The 24,514-nt window shown below is 43.9% G+C and overlaps 1 protein-coding gene and 1 long non-coding RNA gene across 2 annotated transcripts in view; one reads left to right on the forward strand and one right to left on the reverse strand.

Annotated features, from left to right (window-relative positions):
- The window catches only part of Mboat1 (membrane bound glycerophospholipid O-acyltransferase 1), a 108,367-nt gene that overhangs the window by 11,291 nt on the left and 72,562 nt on the right, over window positions 1-24,514 (reverse strand). Inside the window, exons 5-9 of the mRNA XM_021180393.2 lie at window positions 15,016-15,071; window positions 12,273-12,327; window positions 10,118-10,301; window positions 8,430-8,622; window positions 2,785-2,888 (exon numbers count right to left, since the gene is read on the reverse strand). Coding sequence (XP_021036052.1) covers window positions 2,785-2,888; window positions 8,430-8,622; window positions 10,118-10,301; window positions 12,273-12,327; window positions 15,016-15,071 — 592 coding nt within the window. The remainder of the gene's footprint in view (window positions 1-2,784; window positions 2,889-8,429; window positions 8,623-10,117; window positions 10,302-12,272; window positions 12,328-15,015; window positions 15,072-24,514) is intronic.
- Window positions 88-3,891, forward strand: LOC110308058 (uncharacterized). The gene is made up of 5 exons (XR_002379508.3): window positions 88-156; window positions 754-852; window positions 1,536-1,648; window positions 3,482-3,568; window positions 3,771-3,891. It is a non-coding gene; the product is annotated as an uncharacterized LOC110308058 (long non-coding RNA).

The following is a 24,514-nucleotide window of genomic DNA, read 5'->3' on the forward strand; positions in this document are numbered from 1 at the left end:
ATGTGCAAACTAGGTCAGCCTTTTACAGTCATGTCTATAAATAGCGGCACAGTCCCAACTGCATCCAGTTTTGCCTGGAATAGTAAGAGCCTTCATGCATGAAGGGATCACAATACAGAAAAGAAAATAAAGAAATAACACCCATTGGGAAACAGGGTAAGTTAGTCAACTGCCAAAAGAAGGCAGCCCCAAATAAGCCATGAATTGTGCTTTCTCATTCAAAGGGTAACAAGAAGTGTGGCTTTTCCCTCATGGGAAACCAGCCATAAGAAACCCTGTTTACAGAGTAGGGGAAAGGAGGGGAAGTAGGGGAGGGAGGGAGGGAGAAAGAGGCAGGGGTGAGGGGAGGGGAGGGATTAATATATGAGAGAAGAATGAAGAAAGAAAGAGACAGAGAGAAAGAGGGAAGGAAGGAAGGAAGGAAGGAAGGAAGGAAGGAAGGAAGGAAGGAAGGAAGGAAGGAAGGAAGGAAGGAAAGAAGGGAGGGAGGGAGGGAGGGAGGGAGGGAGGGAGGTACGGAGGGAGGGAGGGACGGAGGGAGGAAACCTGCTGAGGCCACATATCCACCTGATGATTACATGCTTGAATGGAGAGCGCAGAGCAAACAGAACAAGAAGAGAAACAGAAGATGGCCTAACAGATGTTAGATGGGTAATACAGGTGGAAGCCAGATGATAGAGAACACAGGCTGGATGGACAACAAATGACAATAGAGAGATGAAGCACAATAATTACAATTGATGATGTACACAGGTAATGTGCTTCTCGGGTTTTTGTCAACTTGAAACAAGTTAGAGTTATTTGGGAAGAGGATCTTCAATCGAGAAAACACCTCCAACAGATTATCTGTAGGTAAGTCTATAAGTCACTTTCTTCATTAATGATTGTTGTAGGGGGGCCCAGCTCTCCGTGGGCAGTGCTATCCCTGGGCAAGTGGCCCTGAGATGAATAAGAGAGCAGGGTGAAAATATCACCAGTGGTCAAGCCAGGAAGCAGCACTCCTCGGCCTTAGCTCCTGCCTCCGGGTCCCTGCTCTGACTTCCCTCAGTGATGGGCTGTGATGTGGAAGAGTAGGCTGGGATAAACCACTTCCTCCCCAGGCTTCCTGTGGTCCCGGACTTTTATCACAGCAATAGAAACTCTAGGACAGGTAAATAGTTATGAACAGATGATAATTAGAGAAATGATAGATAACAGAGTAAAAGACAAGAGGAAATCAGACACACATATGAAAGATGCAAGGTAAATGGGAAAGAGGTAACGGATGATGTACAGTTGTCAGGTGATCTGTTATTTATTGGGTTTTTCTAAATCCAGTTTGTTTCTATTTACACAGCTAATAGATGCTTTAAACATGGCCTTGGAGCACTGTAACAAAATCAGACTTCCTTGTTGCTCCTTTGTTCTTGCCCCATACCAAATACAGTGGAAATTAATATTCTCATTTTCTCTTAGAATAACTATAAAACTTAATATCAGCCTTTGACCCCCAAGCACATACTCATAACGAAAGGGCTCTGATTTTCGATGCACAGTGGGATATACAGATTTCCCCACGGGAATGAAGTCCCTATCCAGGGCCTTGCCTGACATCTGCATAACGAAGAGAGGTGCACTGTCTTCTCAAGGCTTTCCGAGAATGAGACAGGTGGGTCTGCTGTCTGCAAACTTTCTGGCGGAGCAGTGGTTTACTGTAATGGGACAAAGTGTCATGGCTCACTCAGAACCAGTTCTAAATTTGAGCCATTTTTTAAAACCATACTTGCCAGGGCTTTCTGATGCAAAGAGCCCTCAGATTCTCTAGAATCCAAATAGTAGCATTTCCCCCACACTGGGGGCGAGCTGTTGGTGCAACCTGGTCAGTCTGAGGCATCAAATCTCACATGAAATTAAATCGAATATATGATGCAATTTGGTTAGGTAATAGGTACAAAGTGCTTCTGTTTCACTCTTCCCATTTGTCTTTGGAGGTAACAGTGGAAGAAGAGGATGGAGAAAGATGAAATGGAGGAGGAGAAAGGATGGGGAAAGGGGAGAGGAGGGAGTGAAAAGGGGGGTGAGGAGGAGGGGAAAGAAGGAAGAAGAAGATACAGAGAAAAGAGGAGAAAGAAAAGGAGGCAGAGAGAGGGAGAGAAAGGGGCAAGAGGGAGAAGAAAAGGAACAGGAAGGGAGGGGAAGAGGAGAGAGAAGAGGAAGAAGAAGAGAAGGAAAAAGAGGAGGAGGGGAAAGGAGGAAGAGGAAGAGGAGACTCTAACACACTCCTTACAACTTTTTGATAGGTGAAAGGCAGGCCAGCTTCCCTCTAGAGGCCTTCCAAATGCAAAAGGCCTCAGGCAGAAGAAGGTGGCGGTTTTCTCAGAGTCACTTTGGTCATTTTTCCACTAAATGTGGGTGGAAGATGGTCAGTTCCCCAGGCTTCCTAGACTCATGTCTGCCCCAGCATAGATGGGAATCAAAAACTGATAGTCGACCTGAGCAGCTGCCTGGATGTTGTGCTCTTAGCCTTCCTCTACTGCTGCAGGATAAAGGGCTCTGTGACCTGGGAGTCCTGTCCGTGCAAGTGTAAATAACGTTTACTTTTGCTTTAGCAAACTGGAATGACATGGTCTACAGGGAACCATGTCTGTCTCCAAAGACACACCCAGAGCCGTCATCCTAGCCATCATAAAGACTGGGGAAGAGACGCACTATCCTAGTGGACTAAAAAGTGTGCTTTGGGACAGTTCTCCAAAACCGAATGAATTAAAATTGTGACTGCTTGCCCCATAAACACAATATCCTCACCTCAATCTTCCAGATGTTCAGGTTAGATAGTAGATCCCAGCGAGACTTCCCATTCGCGTCCATGCCATTGAACCCAAATCCAGCTGCATTGTGCACCGCATCCGCTGTAGTTTTTAAGAAAAAAAAACATCAGGATCCAGGCAGAGGTCTTTAAAAGAGTGCAAACATTTGTCCAGTTCCAACACTGGAAACCTATTCTGTACTTTCTTGGAAAATGAGCTCCCCCCACACACACACACACACAGAGGATCTGGCCTCATTATGAACTCAACTGTTTGGTGACCTTGGTTTTCATTCATTTGTTCTACAGCCTTTAAGTAAGTGCTTGCTATATGCCACAAGACTGGAGGAGCATCTAACGGACAGAGACACATAGAGGAGGAGTGGAGAAATGAGATGAAGATAAGGCAGTGGGATTCAGAGCTGGGAGGATGCTAGAGGAAGAGAAGAGGCCACAACATGTCACTGCTTAGACGCAAAGCTCAGTAGGGGACGTGGCAGGGGGCTAAGAGTTATTACTCAAGATGGAAGACTGATGTGACCAAGGCAGGTTAAGGAAGAAAGGGTTTATTTTTCTCGTGGTGGGGAAGGCATGGCAGTAGGGGTACGAGGCCGCTGGTCACACAGCACCCTCAGTGAGGAGGTAGAGAGAGGAATGCTGGCTCTCAACTCACTTTCTCCATTTTATCCAATCCAGGAGCCCAGACCGTGGTATCACTCACACTCAGGGTGGGTCTTCCCGCCTCAGTTAAACCTCCTTGGAGAAGACTTCAGGCTTGCTCAGGTGAGTGTGCCCAAGGTTATTTGGAACCCCACATAGTTGTCTGTCAATATTAACCATCTCTAGGGTTATAGGGTAGGTGTGCTACGTCAGGAGAGACCCAGTACTGGAAACGAACCAAGATCTTATCCTGGACACGTTACACGCAAGAGGATGACAGGCTAACACAAGATGAAATTAATGTAAATTTTAAACCCATAACAAGGTAGAGAAGCCAAGTTGGGAACTGGGAACCAGCTGCAATGGACGCCACACCAATACACGGGGATCAACACCCTCCACAGTGTGCTGTGGCAGAGCTTAGGAGGCAGAGACAGAAGGATCAAGAGTACAAGATTATTCTGGGCTGCAGAGCAAGAATGAAGCTTGAACTACACAGGAAAATTTTCTCTCCAAAATAAAGAAAATAGCAAGCTATCTTCTCCACAGAGTCATTCTGAAAGCCTCCGCTTCCATCTTTATTTATTTAACTAAACTATAAGAAAATGGTCCCCAAAAGAACAATTTGCCTCAAAATGCTCTAATGAGGTGTTTTGTAACCAGCTAGAGTCCTGACAAGCTCCTATAGTTATGATGAAGACCAACAGACTAATTTCCTCCTTCATCATTGTCCAAATTCTGTTAGATTATGCTCTTCAAGAAAGTGCTCATTAGTGACTCATACTAATTAAATCACAGTGCTTCAGAGTTCTACATCTGAAGGAGATCTTTGAGGATCATCCCATAAAAGTTCAAGTGCAAATGCAGACCGCCTTCCTTCCAAGCCTGCTGGAGAGGAGCCCATCTTCAGAACAGTCACTCAAAAGGATGGCTCTGAGCTTAGTGGTCCAGGACTTGTCTAGCACTTACCATGAATGCCATCCGCAAAACTGGAAAGAAGGAGAGAGGGAGAGAGGGAAGGAGGGAGGGATGGAGGGAGAGGAAGGGAAGAGAGGGAGAGAGAGAAAGAAGAGAGGGAGAGAAGGGGAGAGAGAGGGAGAGAGAGGGGGAGATGGAGAGGAAGAGAGGGGGAGAGGGGGAGGGGGGAAAGAGGGAGAGATGGAGAGGGAGAGAGGTGGAGAGAGGGAAAGAGAGAAAAGGGGACAGAAGGAAAGAGAGAGAACACAGTTTTATGATTATCTCCTCTATTTTTAGCACAGTTGATGATTTAATGATGCTTATCTTAGGCTTGACTTCAGTTGAAAACTATCTGGTTTCTCGTAGAAGGATTTAAAAAGGACAGAGCCCATGTCATCCTCTGACCTCTAAAGGGAAACTCAGTAGAGAAAAAGGAGAAAACAGATCGCCAAAACGGAGCCTCATAGTTCATATGTGAGATCAAGTCGAGAAATGACTGATGTCAACCGGGAGACGGCCCATGTCCTTCACCTTGGGCCTACCACACAGAGCTGAATGCATGTGTCCTGTGATCACCAGCTGCGATAGTCAGACTTTCACAAGACACCTGAAGAAAGCCACTTAAGGCAGGAACAGCCCCAGATGTTGCAATCCATCACTATAGGGAAAGGATGTGTGTGTGTGTGTGTGTGTGTGTGTGTGTGTGTGTCAGAGCATGTCACATCATGGCTCTCAGGAAGCAAAAAGAGCAAATATGCCTGTGTCCCCATCTTTCTTCTTCTCCCTCATTCTCTCCCATCCCAGAGCCCTCAGCCAATGTGTGGTGCTGCTGCCACACAGGACTGGAATTTCCTCCAGGCTAACTGTCTCTGCAAATTCCCTTACATTCACATCTAGAAGTGTGCTTTACCAATAGCCTATGTGCTTCTCAATGCCAGCAAGCTGGCCATCAAGATGAGACATCGCATACCTTTCTGGGTCTCAGTACCCAACACCTTATGAGTATTTCTTATTTACTCTCCCAGCTGTGTTAGGAGGGACAGTAAGGTAGGCTCAGCAGTATAGGAATACAGAAGCTAGAGGAGGAGACAAACTTCTAGAAACCTGTCCTCTAAGAGTAAAATGGATATAATAATGGTGCCCAGGTTAAAGAGCTGTTGAGGTGTATATAAAGTACACAGTACAGGGCCCATCTGAGGAAGCACTCAAGAGAGGGTGGTGGCCATTTTTATTGTAATAGACTCTGCTAATGCAGATGCAAAGGAGACTGAGGCTAGCGATGGTTGTTCAATGTGCAGACAATTCCAGGGTAGGCAGTATTGAATGCATTGTAGGTCAGAACGGATTCCACATCCTAAAGGCTTAAGAGCTCCTTTTCAAGATGACTGATTCCCAGAATCACCCTGTTTGGAGAGCCAGGATTCCCTGTTCTGCACAGTGCTTTCTGCAGAAGTTTATCTGAGATTCCATCACGGCTCAGAGCAGCCAGAGAGAGGTGCTGACTCATAACCCCAAGCCAGCTTCCCTTTCTCCACGCATGGCGTAACTTACTATGGCAGACAAACTTGTTTGGATATCCCTTTCTTGGAGTTCGTGGGCCTTAGAATGTAGCCTACGCTACAGTTGAGCCTCCCTAATTAGTACCAAGTAGCTGGAGAGAATCAGGATTGGGTGTGAAGTCCAAAGAAAATAGTTTTACTAATTTAATAGAAACAGTAATGAGAGCAAGTCTTACATAGCACAGTGCAGCTGAGATCCGTGAGAGGCCAGCTTTAAGGATTCAATTTATAATAATTTATTATTAGTATATCAATTATATGTAAATGGCATTTTAAAGAACTGGATAAAACAATTATTCCGTTAAGCAATTTAAATATTCCCTGATGGACTATCCATTGCTTCTTTATTTATAAATAATGCAAAGGTTAATTTCAGACTAGCCCATGTAATCAAAACTGGAAAAAAAAACTTCAAATTGAAGCTGTGCAAATTAATAAAGCGTTTCCACTATGCAACCAGGAAAACAGAGATGGGGCAGACGGGATGGGAGATAAACATCTCAGTGCACAGAGAAAGCTGCCCCGAAGAATCACACCTACATTCCAGTCTGGGGAGTTCTCCTAAGCACAAAGACATCCTGTTCCCTGTCACCCCTCCCACCCAGACCCTGTCAGCACAACCCACCTGTGTCAGACTCTCCCCACGAGGCCACCGAATGGCCTTGTTTCCTCCTTAAATCTGGAGCTCATTTAATTCAAAGCCAGCCCTTAAGCCCTGAGATACAAAACGTGGGAGCAGGAAGGGTGGGGGGAAGAAGAGAGAAAGCAAACAGGTGAAAATAGAGAACGCAGTTAACAGAAACAGACTTTCCCACTCTCTTCCATCCTCTCTCCATAAACACATGTACGCATGCACACAGGTAAGCATGCATGTGTGCACGCATGCACACACTCACGGAAGTCCACGCGCGCACACACACACACACACACATGCACGCACAATACCGATGAACGCCTGAACACATTCTTACTCAGGTTAGAAGAGCAAAGTGAAAGCATTAACTATTTTGCATGGGAAAACATATATACGCAAGGATCCAAATGGACTCCCAGCTACTTGAGATAGAACTGCCTAGCTACTACAGAAACAAAGAAGGCAGCATTTTTAACTATCCAAGCAACAGCAGAATCAGAAAGGAGGGGAATGGACTTTTGAAACATTTTTCCTCCACATTATGGCCACTGGGGCTGCTCTTGATGCCTCTTGCCCAACTGGTGGAGAGTTCTGTGTCCCAACAAAATGGCAGTCTTGAGATGCAGAAGATATTTCCTAGGACAAAGCCTAGTACTCAACTAAATTACACCAAACAGAAATGGGAACACAACATAGCCCACTATAAATTCTAAGGCAGCTCTAATGCTGGCATGGTAGCTCACAGCTCTAAGTCCCAGCAGTGGCAGGTAGATCTCTGAGTTTGAGCCAGCCTGGTCTACAGAGTGAGTTCCAGGCCAGCTAGTAAGATCCAGTCTTAAACAAAACAAACAAAACAAAACAAAACAAAACAAAACAAAACAAAACAAAACCCTCTAAGTGTGTTGTCTCTGGCCAAATAATGCATTTGGACTGAACTTATACATACATTTTTTTTTACATTAGAAATAACCTTTTCCAGGGAAAAATTGCTTAATGGGCACGTTTGTGCGTGGGGCAATAAAAAGTGTCTGGCTCTCAACATTAACATAATGTCATGAAAAACCTGCCAATGCTGTTCTGCATGCCTAAATGGCCAAAATAGTCTATTACATATTACCAATACTGAAATAAGTAATTTTGCATCTGCCAAGTTTAATTAGGAACTTTCAACCCAAGGCACAAACTAAGAAGAGGATCGGCAGCTATTCCTTAATCTGCGGTGTGGATTCAAAATCCTTTACCAGCCTCTGTAAGGGCATAGGTTCATTACTTAGCAAAGCTTTATACAACTCCACCTCAAATTCTTTCAAAGGAACAATATAAAACCTTGAGATTGGCCAACACTCCCCAGAAGAAAAAAAAAAGAAGTGTGATTAAAAAAAACAATGAGGCGGAACTTTCCGCCATAAAGAGGAAAAGTTGAACTCAGCATCCTTCCGAAGCATTCCTGTCACCACGAGCAACCTGAACTGTGATATGTGCTAATATAACTCATCCTGCATACATCAACCTGTAAATGAAAAGCAAGCCAGACTGTACTGGAAGTTTCTCTCAACACCTCACTGCATGCAATGGTCAAGCTCAGTGGTTGGAAGCTGATACAAACACGGGGTTTAAACAACAGCCCAGGTACCCGCTTCTCACTGATAACCAGGTTATGGAGGGTGGAAGAGAGGAGCACAACATTGAAGACTAAAATTAGCACTGGCTTCCCAGCCACCCGTGAAGGATCGGACTTTAGAACGAGTCAATGATACAACTGGTATTCTGGCTACGCCATCCACAGAGGACCATGACGCTCCTCATTCATTTAGGGCCGCTCCATCAAACTTACCTAATGTCCATGCAAAGTAATACTTGGGCTTTGCGGCTTGCATGACGACATATAAGTACCAGAGACGACTCAGAAAGTTGGCCTTATGTACAAACCAGTCATCAATAAGGAAGGTGACGGGAAAGGACTTAGAGAGCGTCAAAAACAACAGGAGAGACATCAAGGTCATGCACAACTTCTGTATCACAGCTCCCTAGAAACGGGGGTGGGGGAGAGAAACCCATGTAACTACTCAGGTATGAAGAACCTAAAGAACACTGTCAGCAATGACTTCCCTAGAAGGAAGGGCGACGGGTGTGGATTTCCTGCCTCAAGGCACAGATCTGATAGGATTAGGTTAGGTGGTGTATTTAATGCAGAGCACGCATGTAACCCTTGAGGACTGGAAGTTTTCACTGTAAACATGGGACATATCTGAATGCATTTTTTGTATTCCTACCAACATAAGTTAGGTAGAGCTGTTATCCAAAACACAAGGGAAATGGATACCATTCCAGGGCATCATAGCCAGAGAGCCACACTTGCGTCACCAGGCAGGAGGGAGAGGCAGGTAACTGAACACCTGAGACGGAACACCTGGGCAGACAGTGGGTGATGTTAGCTTCCGAAGATGACTCAAATGTTAAATCTAGTGTCATTGTTAGCTTCAGCTGTTACTTTGACACAAACCTACGGTCACCAGGGAAGAAGGAAGCTCAGTTGATGAAATGCTTCCCCCCAGATTGCCCTATGGCATGTCTATGGGGCGTTTACCTAATTGCTAACTGATGTAAGAGGGCCCAGAGCCACTGGGCAGTTGGTCTGGACTGTAGAAGAGAGGTAGCTAAGCCTGAGCCTACAAGCAAGCCACTAAGCAGTTCTTCCTTTTTGCCTACAGCTTCTGCTCTGGCTTCTCACAGGCCTATAACCTGTAAGCTAAATCAGCCCTTTCCTCCTCTAGGTGTTTTTGATCATGGTTTTATCACAGCAACAGAGACACAAACTAGAATATCCAGAGTTAAGAGGTGCTGAGTTTCAATATCAGGATTCAGTCATTTTTCCCAGCTCCTCTGACCTCCGGGGAAATGTCATTCTACATGTCTGTAGTTTCCAACTTCCTAGGAATGGGTGCCCTTGATACGGCTCAGCAATGGAATCCTGCCCAGAAGGGACTGGGGCATAAGTGAACGGACATGACAAGGAACTGAGAACAACCTAAGTAATTGCCTATATTCTATTTTAAGCAAAGAGAGTGGGTGACTGGACATGCTCTCTACTAAGCTATTTGACATTTGGTTACTGCTGTTTACTGTTTTTTTGTTTTAAGATTTATTTATTGCGTATACAGTGTTCTGCCTGCATGTATGCCTTCACACCAGGCGAGGGCACTAGATTTCATTATAGATGGTTAAGCACCACCATGTGGTTGCTGGGAATTTAACCCCGAACCTCTGGGAGAACAGCCAGTGCTCTTAGCCTGTGAGTCAAGTCTCCAGCCCCTCTGTTTTCTTTTTTCTGTTCTGGGGATCAAACTTAGGAACTCGTGCATGCTAACGCAAGTGCTCTATCACCAAGCAACACTGCCAGCTACAACTTTTTAATTAAAATTATACCTTGACCTAGTAGCAAGGGTCAGCCCTGAAAGAGAAAACCATTCTCTGATCTTCCCCCACCGCCACCCAGAAACACGCCGAGTACTAAAAACTCACCGTGGGAGAAGGCTCTGGCAAACTCTGGAAACCCCTTTGCGTCCAGTTCACTTCCAGCAACTTCATGTGTATGTGTCTCCCTTCGATGAAGGCTACGTAGTCCTTGAAATTGTTGCAAGGGCCGGCTATGACACTCATAAAGTTGAGATGGTAGCTTAAGTATTCCAGAAGCGAGGGTTTTGTTCTGTGAACAGAAGCAAGATGTGAAACCAGATTCTTCATCCATGTTCAGTTCTCCTTCAGAACATGCCCGGATACTTGACTGCACTTCTGCTTTCTGTAAGATCCGGCTAAGAGAGACATCTTTGAGACAGTTACCACGGAGGAGAGAGGTAATTGAGATGCTCATAGTTTCACGTCTCCCTAGGCTGGTGAGGACCATGAACTCTGAGGGAAGAGGCATCTCACGCAAAGGTTATTCAGAGGCTCTTTTCTCATCACCTCTGTCTTCTTGCATCACAAAGCAGAGGAACAGACAAAGGCAGGGTGAGAATTTGACCTAATGTCATTGGCTGAGATGCTCTGGACTAGGGGAATTCTCTCCCCACTGCCAACACAAATACAAAGGAAATGGTGGGAGGACCCAACCTGCTTCCACTTGGACGCCACACAAAACCAGCCGTGCAATCTGTTGACTGCTTTGGTGTCCAGGTCCTAAAAACAATAGCAGGGAAAACCTGGAGTGCACGGTTCTGCTGGATGCTTCAAGAGCTCGTGGTTCCCTTGATACCATGGTAGGGAATTGTTGTAGAGAGGGGTCGCTTGAAACACCGGCACTCATTAGTTCGTCAGACTGTGCCTTAAGCTGTTAGTAGCCACACAGGACTGAGCTGAAGACTGGATGCATGAGAGCCCTCCAGTTCTTCCTGCACAACTGTTTCCAAATCTCAATTCTGTGGTAAAGGTACCACCCGGGACGCCATAGGGATGCCAGCAAGCTCTCAGGACCCTTTGGTGGGATTGTATCCTGCAGCTGTGGCTCTTGGTGAGCCACTCCAATGGTGCTTTCGTCCCCCATCAGTGTTCTTTCTTTCTTTCTTTCTTTCTTTCTTTCTTTCTTTCTTTCTTTCTTTCTTTCTTTCTTTTCTTTTCTTTTCTTTCTTCTTTCTTCTCTCTCTCTCTCTCTCTCTCTCTCTCTCTCTCTCTCTCTCTCTCTCCCTCCCCCTTCCTTCCTCCCTCCCTCTCTCTCTCTCTCTCTCTCTCTCTCTCTCTCTCTCTCTCTCTCCCTCTCCCTTCCTTCCTTCCTTTCTTTTCTTTTTTTTTTTTTTTGGTTTTTCAAGGCACGGTTTCTCTGTGTGTAGCCCTGGCTGTCCTGGAACTCACTCTGTAGACCAGGCTGGCCTTGAACTCAGAAATCCACCTGCCTCTGCCTCCCAGGTGCCACTCCACCACTGCCCGGCCCCATCAGTGTTTCTCTCCTGATTCTTCAGGATGCCCCCACCCTTCTCTCCATCACCATTCCCACTCCCCTCTCCATCCACACTAGCCAAAGACCAACTTCAGAATCCCGCTAACTCCCCAACCTGGATTCTCTTCTGGCCTAATTCCTCTTTCCCTGTGCTAGAGACCTAATCACATTAGATGAATTGGTAATTACTATTTCTCAAAGGCCCCAGACATTAAAAATAATTCTGGAGTAGACACACACATCCGGAGAAAGGAGAATCTCACAGGACGGACAAAATTAGATTCGAGATTCATCTGCCCTTGACCTCTGGCCTACAGGAGTCCCAAACATGCACAGAAGTGCTCTATAGCCAACGTTAGCCATTGCTTAACATTGTGCAAAGGCAAGGATTAGTCAACAGAGAAGTGCCCATCAATAGCAGATTCAATAGTAATATCATATCCATATAACGGAATTGATATGTATTTATTAAAATGAGGAAACTCTAGACCAGTGGTTCTCAAGCTGTGAATCATGAATTTGGGGGCTGCACATCAGATATCCTGCATATCAGATATTTACATTACAAGTCATAACCGTAGCAAAATTACAGTTATGAAGTAGGAATGAAAATAATTTTATGGTCGGGAGTCACCACAACGTGAGTAACTGTATTGAAGGGTCACGGTGTTAGGAGAATTGAGAAGTGCTGCCCTGGACACATGCAAAGGGCTTGAGGATGTACTGCTAATCACATTGCTAACTTACTTCACAGCAAGTCGGTGCTGCTCAGCAGAAAGGTCTTCAGCTTTTCCACCCAATCCTAGGAAAACGAAATTAGGGAAATAAGAAACCGATCCTAAGAGGCTACCCAAACTCAGTTGGAAAAAGCCAATTATTTTTGCTATCCAGATTTTGCTATAAAGAGCTCCTGGTTTTCATTTCCAAAAGCCCTACAGGAGGAAGGCAGTGAACTGAGTACACATATGGGCCCAGACCCCATCCTTCTGACAGGTGTAGTTATCCCGGATCAGTTATCCATGACTTCGTGTGAAGAAGGAATGTCTCCATAGGTTTGTATGAACACGGGAACATTCAAGGTTATTTGTATTAATTTGCCCAGTAGGATATTAGCTCCAGAGAATTCTGCCCTTTCCTTACCACATGGCAGGATGCCATTGCCCTAGCAGTTTTGAGAGTGCCTTTCATGAGCCGAACCAATTCAAATGTCTCCCTCATGATTCCCAGTGGGAAACACAATGTGATGATTAACAGTGACTGTCAAAGACAGGACCCCCGAATGACCTAGGAGATCAGCCTCTGGGCGTGCCTGGAGGGATTATCCAGAAGTGGCTAAAGTGAGGTGGGAAACCTCCCCCCCCCACTTCACTGTAGGCAGCACCACCACAAGGGCTAGGTTCTGGGGCTTAATAAAAGTGAGTTGGGTACCATAATGCACCCACCCCTCTCTGCCTCCTGACTTCAAGTGCAATGCGACGACGCACACACACTAACTAAAGTAGTATCTTCGAATGCTTTTCTGCTGTCTTGTTTTTGTGAAAGAAGAGTTCACTATTTAGCCCAAGCTGGCCCTGAATCTGCAGCCCTCCTCGTGAAGGCAATTCCACAAGGCACTTAAACTATGTGTGGTCCATCAGGCCTGTAATCATAGCATATGGAAGGCAGAGACAGGGGGATCAAATTTCAAGCCAGCTAGGAGACATAATAAGATCCTGTCAAAAGAAAATGCCTAAGAAAAGACAGAGTGTTTCTGGAATTCCCTCATTTGTCCCACACTCAAGTGGGGGTGGCAAAAGTAAATAAACAGTTTACTCCATGTTAGGAATACTCCAGGAAATGTGGTGAAGAGAGAGTACTTTAAAATGTAAATTTAGGCCCAAAGTCTATTTAAAAATTAAAAGAAGGAGGAGGAAGAGGAAAAAGGGGAAGAGGAGGAGGAGGTAGTGTCCAAAAAAAAAAAGGAAGAAGGATTCTAAGTTCAAGACTAAGCTGGGATACACATTAAAGCCATGTCTACACACACACACACACACAAAGAGAGAGAGAGACAGAGACAGAGACAGAGAGACAAACAGACACACAGACACACAGGCAGAGAGACAGACAGAGAGAAACAGAGAGGCAGAGAGAGAGAGAGAGAGAGAGAGAGAGAGAGAGAGACCAATTAAACCCATTTCACGTCTTCCTTGAGAGCTCAATAAGGACATGTGCATGGTAATTTGTAGAACTGAACTGACCTTGACTATTAGTCGTGTTATTCTGTTAGTCTACACTGGTAGCATGCCCAACCTCTTGACAGGGTGACACAAAATTGTCATGTATATGGTTTATACTCAAGAACAGAATAGCATAGCTAACCCCCACCCCACCCGCCTCTACCCCCCCCCCAGAAAATCTTATAACATTTTACATAAGTTTATAATTTGGGAGAGGGCTATCTTCAAAGCTGTCCTGAGCTTTCTCAGGCCTATGGGCCATCGGTTAGAGATTTCTGGCAGCCACTGCCAGACAAGGTTTCTGTTTTCCTGAGACTTCCTGTGACAATGAAAGTCATATTTTAGGATGTATCTGAGCCCAGAACAAATGAGAATGGTTGGTGGCTCTATAAACACCTCATTCTAGCTATGGAGGACACCCCATTCTAGTTATGGAATGACCCAGCTCTTTGCAGAGTAGCTAAAGCCCCAGGTATGAACGAAATGCACTGGGTCAAATGAAGTGCAATCTGTTCCCATGCTTTAAGTAAAACAAGGAAACTAGCTGTTGGAGAGAAATCTTCTCAACCAGTCTACTCTAAAGACATGTCAACAGTTGACATCAGCCCCAGAGCAGCTCAAACCCTCGGGGTACCTGCCCACTGAACCTCTTAACCCTGTATTGGAATCTTCCACCTGGCTCAAAGTCCTCCTCCCTTCTCTGAAAACTCACGCTAAGGACATAAATCACCTCTTCTGGCCATTGTTAGCAAGAACCTAAGTGGGGGGTTGGGGGAAAGGTTCAGTTTTACACACACACAAGACTCTTCCTTCTCCCAGACTTTTATAGGACAGGCTAATCTTATCAGATGATTTTCCCAAGCACACAGCTTCCCCTAAGGAGGCTAAAAACCCCAGCATTAAAAACCAATGCTGTTAAATATTTTACTACCCTCTAAGTTCTTCAGAGATGAAATCAAAGCAAAAGGGAAGCTGTTGTCTTAATAAATTTAGGAAAAGGCCGGAGGGCATCATGAATTAACTTTAAAATGTAAACAAAGACGCACTGATCTTGGAGCAAACATTTTAGCGAATGAAGGCGGTGGATTCCATAAGGGCATGGGTAGTGTTGGCTGGGACGGTGGAGGCTGGGACTAAGGAGGCCTGGGAACTCGGAACAGGAGAGAGCTGTCCTGCGGTGTTCGCATAAAGCTTGGACTGTGTGTGAAATACACGCACGGGAGCTCCAGATGCCTGGCTGCCTCTGAGAACCAAAAGGAAAATTGTTTTCTCACCATCATGAACTTGGAAAGCCAATGTCGTGATCTTCTGAGTGACAATCATCAGGGGCCTGGAAAGAGGACAGATAATGGAAACTTCTTTATACAAAAAAGAAACTTCTATTTCTTTGCATGATGGTTTTTCACCTTGATGTTTACTAGATTAAATACAGAAACAATGAACCCAAAATAATCCATTTTTACCCCCCTTGCAAGTTGCTTTACATATGCAGGCATAACAGTACTTGCTGTGGCACTCTGTCCTCGGGTGTTGATATAGGCTTTGCCATCTGGGACAGTCTGAGACAGCCCACAGGAGACCTTCATACAGGTCAATAAACACTGCATCATGGGAAGGGTAAGGAGGGCCAGCAAGATGGAATGTTCTCTTCCATGTTTCAAGCCTGAGTTAGCCCATATAGTTTAGACAGATGATAGGCTAGACTGTTTTGTCTCTATGGGATGTTCACTCTGGGATGTTCAAATAATGGTAAAATGACACCTTTCACAAATCATGCTCTCAATATTCAGAGACATGGGACTGTTGTCTGCTTCTTCATCTACATCTGCTGTAATCGGTTTTGTCCTGTTAAAGGGAAGATTGCACGTATACGCAATAAGATATATTTGTGAAATATAACTGTCTATAAATAAGCCATTGGTTAACAAAAACCTTAACTTGGTAGAGCCTACCACTGTTGTGAGACCTTTCCTGGGGGACATGAACAAACTTCTATTCATCCCAGATAGAACACCAATCAATGAAAGACAAAAGATATGGATTCCCTCAAGTCTTGTTGACCCAGTGACTTTAACTCGTGTCACACAGGTTCGTGGATAAAGAGTTACCAGCAGGAGAACAGGCAGCTAATGCGAGGCTACTGCACTGAAGAGAGTTCTTTCTCGCCCCCATATCTCCCAGCAAATATTGACTGCTTATATACCCTAGAGGACATGTAAGACCCAGAGGGCTTTAAGGGCCATCTTGTGAGAAGCTTCACACCATGTCAGGAGGTCCTATCATGTGCAGGACTTGTGGGACTAATTGCAACTAATTTTAAAACAACAACAACCATGTCATGCACAGAGGACACAGTCTCACAATAGCCTACAATAAAAATTTACCAGAAAAAAAAGAAGCTAGGATTATTGGATTGATGGTAAGGATCACCATTTTAACTTTCAGCTACATATATCACATCCCCGTAATGAGGCAGGAAGATCAGGAGTTAGGGGCTAACCTGTGTTACCTGGAGAGACCCTGTCATACACACACACACACAAAAAAAAATTTGTGCTTCAAAGAAAGTGAAAATACTTATAAAACATACATTTTATAACCTATTAACAGACAGTTTAATTTAAAGATAACCATAAAATTTCAAGGAGTAATTCTCATGTCTGTGTGTGTGTCTGTAAATGGATAATAAGCACATGAAAAGATGGCAGCTAGTAATTAGCAGTCACAGAGATTCAAGTGGGAAACTCCGTGAGATGCCACTCCCAAGCACCAGAACCGCTGTAATGAAAATGATGGACAATCACAAGTGTTTGCAGGGATGCAGAGAAATCAGCACCTCATACACTGCTGCTGAGAGCACGCGATGGTTAATTTTGATCATCAACTTGACTTGATTAAGAAACACATGGGAAATTAATGAAGCACACTTTTGGTTGCGTCTGTGAGTGCATTTTGAGAGGTTTACCTAACGAGGGAAGATTCACCCTAAATACAGATAGCATTATGCCACAGGCTAGAGCACCAGACTCAGTGAAAGGGGGCATGAGCTGAAGAGATGACTCAGAAAAAATACTACCTACTCCTTGAAATCTTCCCACATCTAACCTCGGGTTTGCAGAAACCTAATATCCAATAGGCAGGACTTAAAACAAAATAATGCTGGGCTTTGAAAAAAATATATAGGTCTGCCTAGAAAGGAGGACATCTGTGCTCTGCCAGAACACATAACAATACTTAACAGCCAACAAGGAGGTAACCAGGTCAGGCACTCTAGGGCAGCAAGTCATGCCATGCTTTTTTATGTTGAAAAATAATTGAATACCATGGTTTTAGTCCTTGTAATAAGGGCTACCTCCGAGCTCTTAGAAGACAAGTTGGTCGTGCAGATCCATGTATCTTTGTAGCTCACCCTCTTGATGTTCAGGAAGACTTCTGACCCACAATGTACAACAAAGGCCAAGAGCTATTTTTCTTAAAAGAGGTTTACTATATATAGGCACTGCATTCAAGGTAGTTTCTAAATATGGCCTTTAAAGCATCATCGTTTATTATTTTCCCCAAAGTCTTTTTTGTGTTTCTTTGCTTTATTCTTAAAGCCTGGAAATGCTAAGAATGTAGCTTCCTAAGCAAATCCCAGCAGATATTTTTAAATGGGTGCCACATTCTCTGGTAACCATGCTATCTGAAAACCATGTAAGGCCTCACAGTCAAGTTAACCCATACCTTCGCCATAGTGTCTGAACACAGGTACATCAATAATGTGATAAAATATTATGGAATTAGCCTAGAAATTCCATCTCTGTAAAAAATACACTTGTTTTCATCTTCCCACGGCTACATTAAATGTACTCCATTGCACAAACATTTAATAGTCTAGTCTCATATTACCAGGGATTAAACCCAGGGTCTCATTATGCTAGAGAAGTACTCGATCACTGAGCTATGTCATCAGTTCTTTCTTAAGAGGTTCATTGAGATGCCCAGGTTTGCTTTGAACTTACTATGAAGCTTAGGCAGGCCTTAAACCCATGGCATTCCTCCCTCAGCCTCCTGAGCAGCTACAGATATAGATGTGTACTGATAGGCCTAGCTTAAGTGTCTGTCTTATTTGAGGCCCTGTCTATCCCCATCACCATCTTCCCTATGTGGGAAGAGGAAAAATGTTTCACTCAAAAAAAAAAAAATCTCCGTACATGTATTTCCATTTGAGTGTTGGCTTCTCAATGGATGAAGATTAATACAGTGTGTACTATCTGATTGCTCAGTAAAGTCAATAAATACTAACCTCTCAGCATGAAATCTCTCCCATTGCAATATGTAAAAAACACATTGTTGTCAAACCTTAGAGAAGACATTGCTTGGAGGAGGAGAAAGAGGAGAAGGAAGAATGACAAGAAAAAGAAGAAGATGAAGAAGAGGAGGAATAAGAAGAGCAAGAAGAACAAGAAGCAATAGCAGTGGTGGGTGAAATGTTATCTAGAAATACGTACATAATATTATACATTATCTAATTTTTACTCTCAAAACTGTTGCTTCTATTGAAATATCTGAAGAAGTCTCCAGCAATTTACACAAAAAGAAACAACTCAGAGATGAAGAGATGGCTCAGCAGGTAAAGCACTTTTTGTATGAGCACAAAAACCAGATTTCCAATCCCCAGTGGACACATACATGTCAGGCGGGTCTAATGGCCTTCCTGTAATCCTGTACTTAGAAGGCAGAGATGGGAGCCCTGGGGCAAGCTAGTTAGCTATGCTAGCCAAATTGGTAAGCTCTTGGTTCACACTGAGCCTCAGCCTCTAAGGTAGAAATGGTCAAGGAAGATACCTAAGCTCAACCTCTGGCCTCAACAGACTCAACTGTGCACAGTTGTGTATCTCCGTCTTCATACATGTATGCACCCACATATATACACATTCACACATGCATGCACACTACATACAAGAAAGTAAACGATTCACAGTGCAGTCATGTGTCTATATATAAAATCCACAAGCTAGAACCAGAAGCTGTCCACCGAAAGTAAAAGTGGTCCTGAACCCGGGAGACTTGAATCTGCCAGCCTGACAGCAGCAGATTTTCCTTCACAGAACTACCCGGAACTCACTGCTTTCTAGTTATGAGTGTCTCTAAATGTGCTGTCTACCAAGCATAAATACAGAGGGTGTCTCAAGTAATCAGACCTGGGAATGAAATACTCTGACTAAAAAATGTAATTCCCACATATATTCTAACCAAATAAAACAATCTAAGATACATCTGTTGTCTTATAATTTATAATCATGCTCACTAATGCAAAAATGTAAAGCTCAGCATATAGAATGTGGTAGTTAATATATTATCAATGGACAGATCTAACCTCACCAGTAAGGCAAGCTTCTAGGAGCACCACTAAGGGATTCATAGCAGGCTAGCCTCTGGGGAGCACCTGTGTGGGATTTTGTAGATTAGGATAGCCCCAAAGAGCACCTGTAGGGGATTTTGTAGATTAGGCTAGCCTCTGGGAGCACCAAGTGTGGACTTGTGTAGATTAGGCTAGCCTCTGGAAGCACCTATAAGGGGTTCTGTAGATTAAGCTAGCTTCTGGGGGTACCTGTGAGGGGTCTTCTATACCAGGCTAGCCTCTTGCGTGCCTGTGAGGGACTATCGTGAACACACAATGCAAGCACAGGGAGAAAGGCGAAGATCCACGAACGGGTCCCTCGTGCAACTGAAGTGCTTCTTCTCACAGTGAGGCTCTGAGCCGGAGCTGTGCTTCCTTTTTGCTGTCAGCACTCAGCCACACCCTCAGATCTGCACGCTCATCCATCTTGGGCTGTGCCCATGGTCCTGTGGACACCTCTGAAACCAAGGGGGCAGGCCAGCATGGGAAGCAGAGCCATCTCCCTTCTGTGCCTTCCCCCCCCCCTCTGATTAAAACGAGAAGCATGAAAAATCATACTTTTTATTCTTGCACTTACAATGATTAGTGTGATATAGGTAAAGAAATATAAGTGCGGGGAAAGAAGAAATATAAGCACAGAAGTAAAGTAAGGAAAAACAGGTAGATGAATATAAGTTTGGGGCAAATAGACAAAAGAGTGATAATCCCCAACCATCACCACCCACAACAACAGACACACACACACACACACACACACACACACACACACACACACACCCAACTCATACCTCTCTTCAAAGATTTAAGCTCTATTCTTTGGCCCTGATCAAAAACACAGTCACCACTTCTCATTTCAACAAGGCACTGGACAAATGGACACGGCACGATTTCTGTCTGCAGAATTAACCTCTACGTGACTGTGTTAAAGACAGGAAGCCTACAGTAGCCTGAAGCGGGAAGAATGTGACGAGAAGCTATCCTTGGACTCTCTTTGCACATGTGTTCTCTTTCCACATAGAACCCAATTACGTGGACATCAGGCTGGCTATCGGATGGGTGATCTGGCATCATAAAGGAACAGAGGAAAACACTGCTCAGGGACAATGAGGTGAATGACCACCAGTAGGAGGGGACCAAAATCATAGTTCTTTTTTTTTTTTAAAGATTTATTTATTTATTATATGTAAGTACACTGTAGCTGTCTTCAGACACTCCAGAAGAGGGAGTCAGATCTCGTTACGGATGGTTGTGAGCCACCATGTGGTTGGTGGGATTTGAACTCCGGACCTTCAGAAGAGCAGTCAGGTGCTCTTACCCACTGAGCCATCTCACCAGTCCCCAAAGTAATAGTTCTAATGTGCACCTATACGATAGCCACGAACACAAATGGTGGATGTTTCAAATGTTAACCATGAATCTCTGTGAACTTGTAATATGCGTTTAAATATATTTAAATAACATTCAGGAGCTGTCATTATGATACTACTAATAAAACAATTATAGCATCTCCAGTAACGGCCCCTCTGGGAGGAAGCTATCTTCCACTCGCCGTTTCTTTCCATTCCCTTTCTACAGATATCTAGGTTCAGAGAAAGAATTAGATTCACCTTACATGCTTTAAAAACATTTTCTTCTTCCTCTGCTTGTTTTGGGGGTAGGGAGTGAGACAGTGTCTCATTCTGTAGCCAACTCTGCCCTCCAACTCAGGATAATCCTCCTGCCTTAACCTCCCGAGAGCTGGGACTGCAGATGGGAACCACTTTACCTAGCTTAAAAGCCTCATTACCAATGGCAGTATTGATTAGCTCTTCGATTTAATTGTTCACAATTTTTTAGACCATTTAGGATACTTCCAGTTTTTTCACTATTAATGAAAATAGCTAAAACTCCCAAATAAATTTATTTCCTTACTGTCATTCAATTCCTATTAATTTCGCCTATTATAGAATATAAACATCAAAGGAAATTCTGTTTTGAAACTTGCAGGAAAATTGCCTCGCAGAAGGGTCAGATGTATTTATCCTCCCATTGGCCGTGTGGGAGAGTTCACATTCCATGTTTCCAAAAACACTTGGGTGACCTGAATTGCCAACGTGAGGTGGGAAATTATCTGCCCGGATCTGTCCTGGACTGGAAAAAAGAAGTAAGAGCTCTGGCTGCTGCTCTCAGAAAAAATAACTTCCTTTGTGCCCTTCTGTGAGAGCAAAAACAAGAATCAATTCACGACAATAAGCTTTAGAAATATCAGCTTTGCTACAATTGCAGCGTCTCCCCTAGGGAGAGGAATACATATTCTAACGCCTTCTGTAGGCACGTTCACAGAGAAAACATGGAGTTGTTCACAGCTATTAACACACGTATCAATTTAAATTCCATTAGCAACACTGACAAAGTACATTCTGTGTGTTCTCTTCACAGGTTCAGCCCACAGCGACTTGATTACTTTTGAATGATAAATAAATTTTCAAGTCTCGAAGTAACCTAAAGTCTGAGTGCATATGTTCGTCCAAATTAAAGATATCCATATATGTTCTGACACTAATCGCATTCAATCCCATTAAATGCCTGTCTGTGCTCTTACACTAATAGTACAATTAAGAGCGCTAAGCCCGAAGAGTCACACTCACAAGACAGATGCTCCCACATCTAGCTGCTTTGTGATGCTGAGTTCCACTCAGAAACTTTATCTCTTGACAAAGTCCCAAAGACCACATTTCAGTTGAAAGAAATAGCAAGGCTAAGTCAACTCCATATTAAAAGAAAGCTTGTGGCTGTTGCGTATTTACAGTAAGAACCAGCATTCTGGGTCAGTGGGATGGTTCATCCAATAAACTGTCTGCCACCAAGCCTGATGACCTGAGTTCATTCCTCAGGACTCAAACACCATATCTTCTGACCTCCAACACAGGTGTTGTGCCATGCAAATGTACACACAAACACAACCTAAATGAGTACAAAATGGTTTTAAATTTTAAAAAGTAAAGTGGTAATAATTTTGAAAAGAATTAACATTGGTAAAGATCCCCCTGTAATTGTCAATTTGTGATTGAAACCCTTTGTGAATTTCAGGGTTGGAATGCCTCTCCATTTATGTCAGGAAGATAGGTTTATAGCTGCCATTTTCTTTTAAAAAGAAAAGATAGATAGATAGATAGATAGATAGATAGATAGATAGATAGATATTAACAAGAAAGAATGGTGGCGCACACCTTTAATCTCAGCACTTGAGAGGCAGAGGCAGGTGACTCTCTGAGTTTGAGGCCAGGATGTTCTTACAGAATGAGTTCCAGGACAGCCAGGGCTACATAGAGAATTTCTCAAAATCAATAAAGAAACAAACACATAAGCTAGAAACAATCAAACCTCCATGTAGTAGATAGCACTGTCCCTTAGCCATCAGAAAACTGAGTCACGACAACCTCCAAGTCCCAGGTGCACCTTTGTTTCTGCTCCCCAAGCACTTACTTGCAAGCTGAACACTCAGCAGTTTGGTGTGTGTAACCTCCAGAGATTTCTTACAGGAAAGAAAGAGAGAGAGAGAGAGAGAGAGAGAGAGAGAGAGAGAGAGAGAGAGAGAGAGAGAGAGAGAGAGAGAGAGAGAAAGAAAGAAAGAAAGAAAGAAAGAAAGAAAGAAAGAAAGAAAGAAAGAAAGAAAGAAAGAAAGAAAGAAAAGAAGCCACAAAATACACACCACTTTAGGAAATTCACCAAGCCTCAGCTTGCAGAAAGAGACAGCAGCTAATTTGCACCTTCTTCCTAGGCAAACACAGCCCCAGCCCTGGGGTGCACGCACATGATTGTTTTCCCCAAATGCCCTTAAATTTCCTCTTCTAGTAACTTTCCATGATTCTGAGCATACTAAAAGTGAAGCAAATGACGCCATATGTACGATGCATACCCATAAACCCAACATATATCTGAGAGAGTTCAAACTCAGTTTATGCTATGGAGAAGAAACCAGCCTGGAATACATAGCAAGATGGTCTGGGGTGGGATAGGGTGGGGCAGAGAAAGAAAAAGAAAAGGAGGAAAATGTATGATGGTAACAAGACAGATGGGGGAAGAGGTAGAAGAAGAGCATCCCAGACATGAATGGTGAAGTGCTGTTATCGAACACAGTCAGGAGCAGGAGATGGGTGCTGACCCATCCAAAGCTACAGAACCATGAATCAATGTGTATGAGTTGCCTCAAGCTGCTAAAACAAATTGCCACACCGTCAGATGGCTTACAAAAATGAAATTTGGGTTCCAATTTTTAAATTCACACTTCTCACGCAATGCAAAAGTCCAGTGCTAATCAGATGTGCACGGTGGTGGCTCTTTCTGGAGGCTCAGCGGGGCAACCTGCCCTATGCTTCTTCCTGACTTCGGCTGGTTGACAACAATTCTCACCCTAACTGGACTCGGGCTACACCTGTAATTTCTACCTCCACCTTCACACAGTTGTCTTCCCTCTATGTGTGACTAGGTCTATCTACCCAGGCCCTCTTACAAAGACACCAGTCAGACTGCATCCAAAGCACATATATTAACTCACGGTCACCCCATCTTGATTGATCACATCTGCAAAGATTCTATTTGGGAAGGAGGATGGAGGCTCAGGCTGAGTGGACAGCTGTTCTGCAGCTGTGCCCATTCCTGTGCGTGTCATCTGTGCCTGCTATACACAGACTTCCCAGTCTATGCCTGCTGAATAATGAATGAAGGAGCCTTCGATGCAGGACCAAGGCCTTTCCTTGGCTTGTAGCTTTCCTACACAACGGTGGCTCATGATATCATCATGATGAAAGTCCATCTGATATCTCTAGGGTCATTTCCTCTAGCATTATTTAATGCTAGAGGGAGGTTTGAAATAAAGGGTGCTTGCAAAGTAATCTGAGCAAAGAAACTTTGATATTTGCAGTGTTCTCTAATGCTCCCAGCAGCCTCTTCCACAGTCAATTCAACAGTCATTATTTTTAATATACTAAACTTCCTTCAGTGGCTTTCCAAAGTCCCTAAGCTGGTTTTAAGCAAACCGCTATCTCTCCTTTCATATCAATATATCCATATTTATTTACTTTCATTTATACATATACACACATTTATATATATTATATATATATATATTTGTATATACATATATACACACACACACACCTGCACTCAGCTTCTATGTAACCTGAGATAGTTAACTGTCCTTTTGGATATGCGTTTGAGGGTGTTGAGAATCAATATCGTAAGTGAAGAATCTCTGTCCTCACCGGGATCCCTGGTGGTATGGTCCAGGTCACTGCAGGCCTGGCCAGGACAAACAGTCATGTGTGAACTCTCCTTCTAATTCTGTGCTCCAACATCCATCTTCTCCCTTCAGACCTCTGAACTCCAGGTTCTTGGGCCTTCAGCTCTGA

Source organism: Mus caroli, unplaced genomic scaffold (assembly GCF_978045245.1).
Source record: "Mus caroli unplaced genomic scaffold, Mus_caroli_1 scaffold_15, whole genome shotgun sequence".
Lineage (NCBI taxonomy): Eukaryota > Metazoa > Chordata > Mammalia > Rodentia > Muridae > Mus > Mus caroli.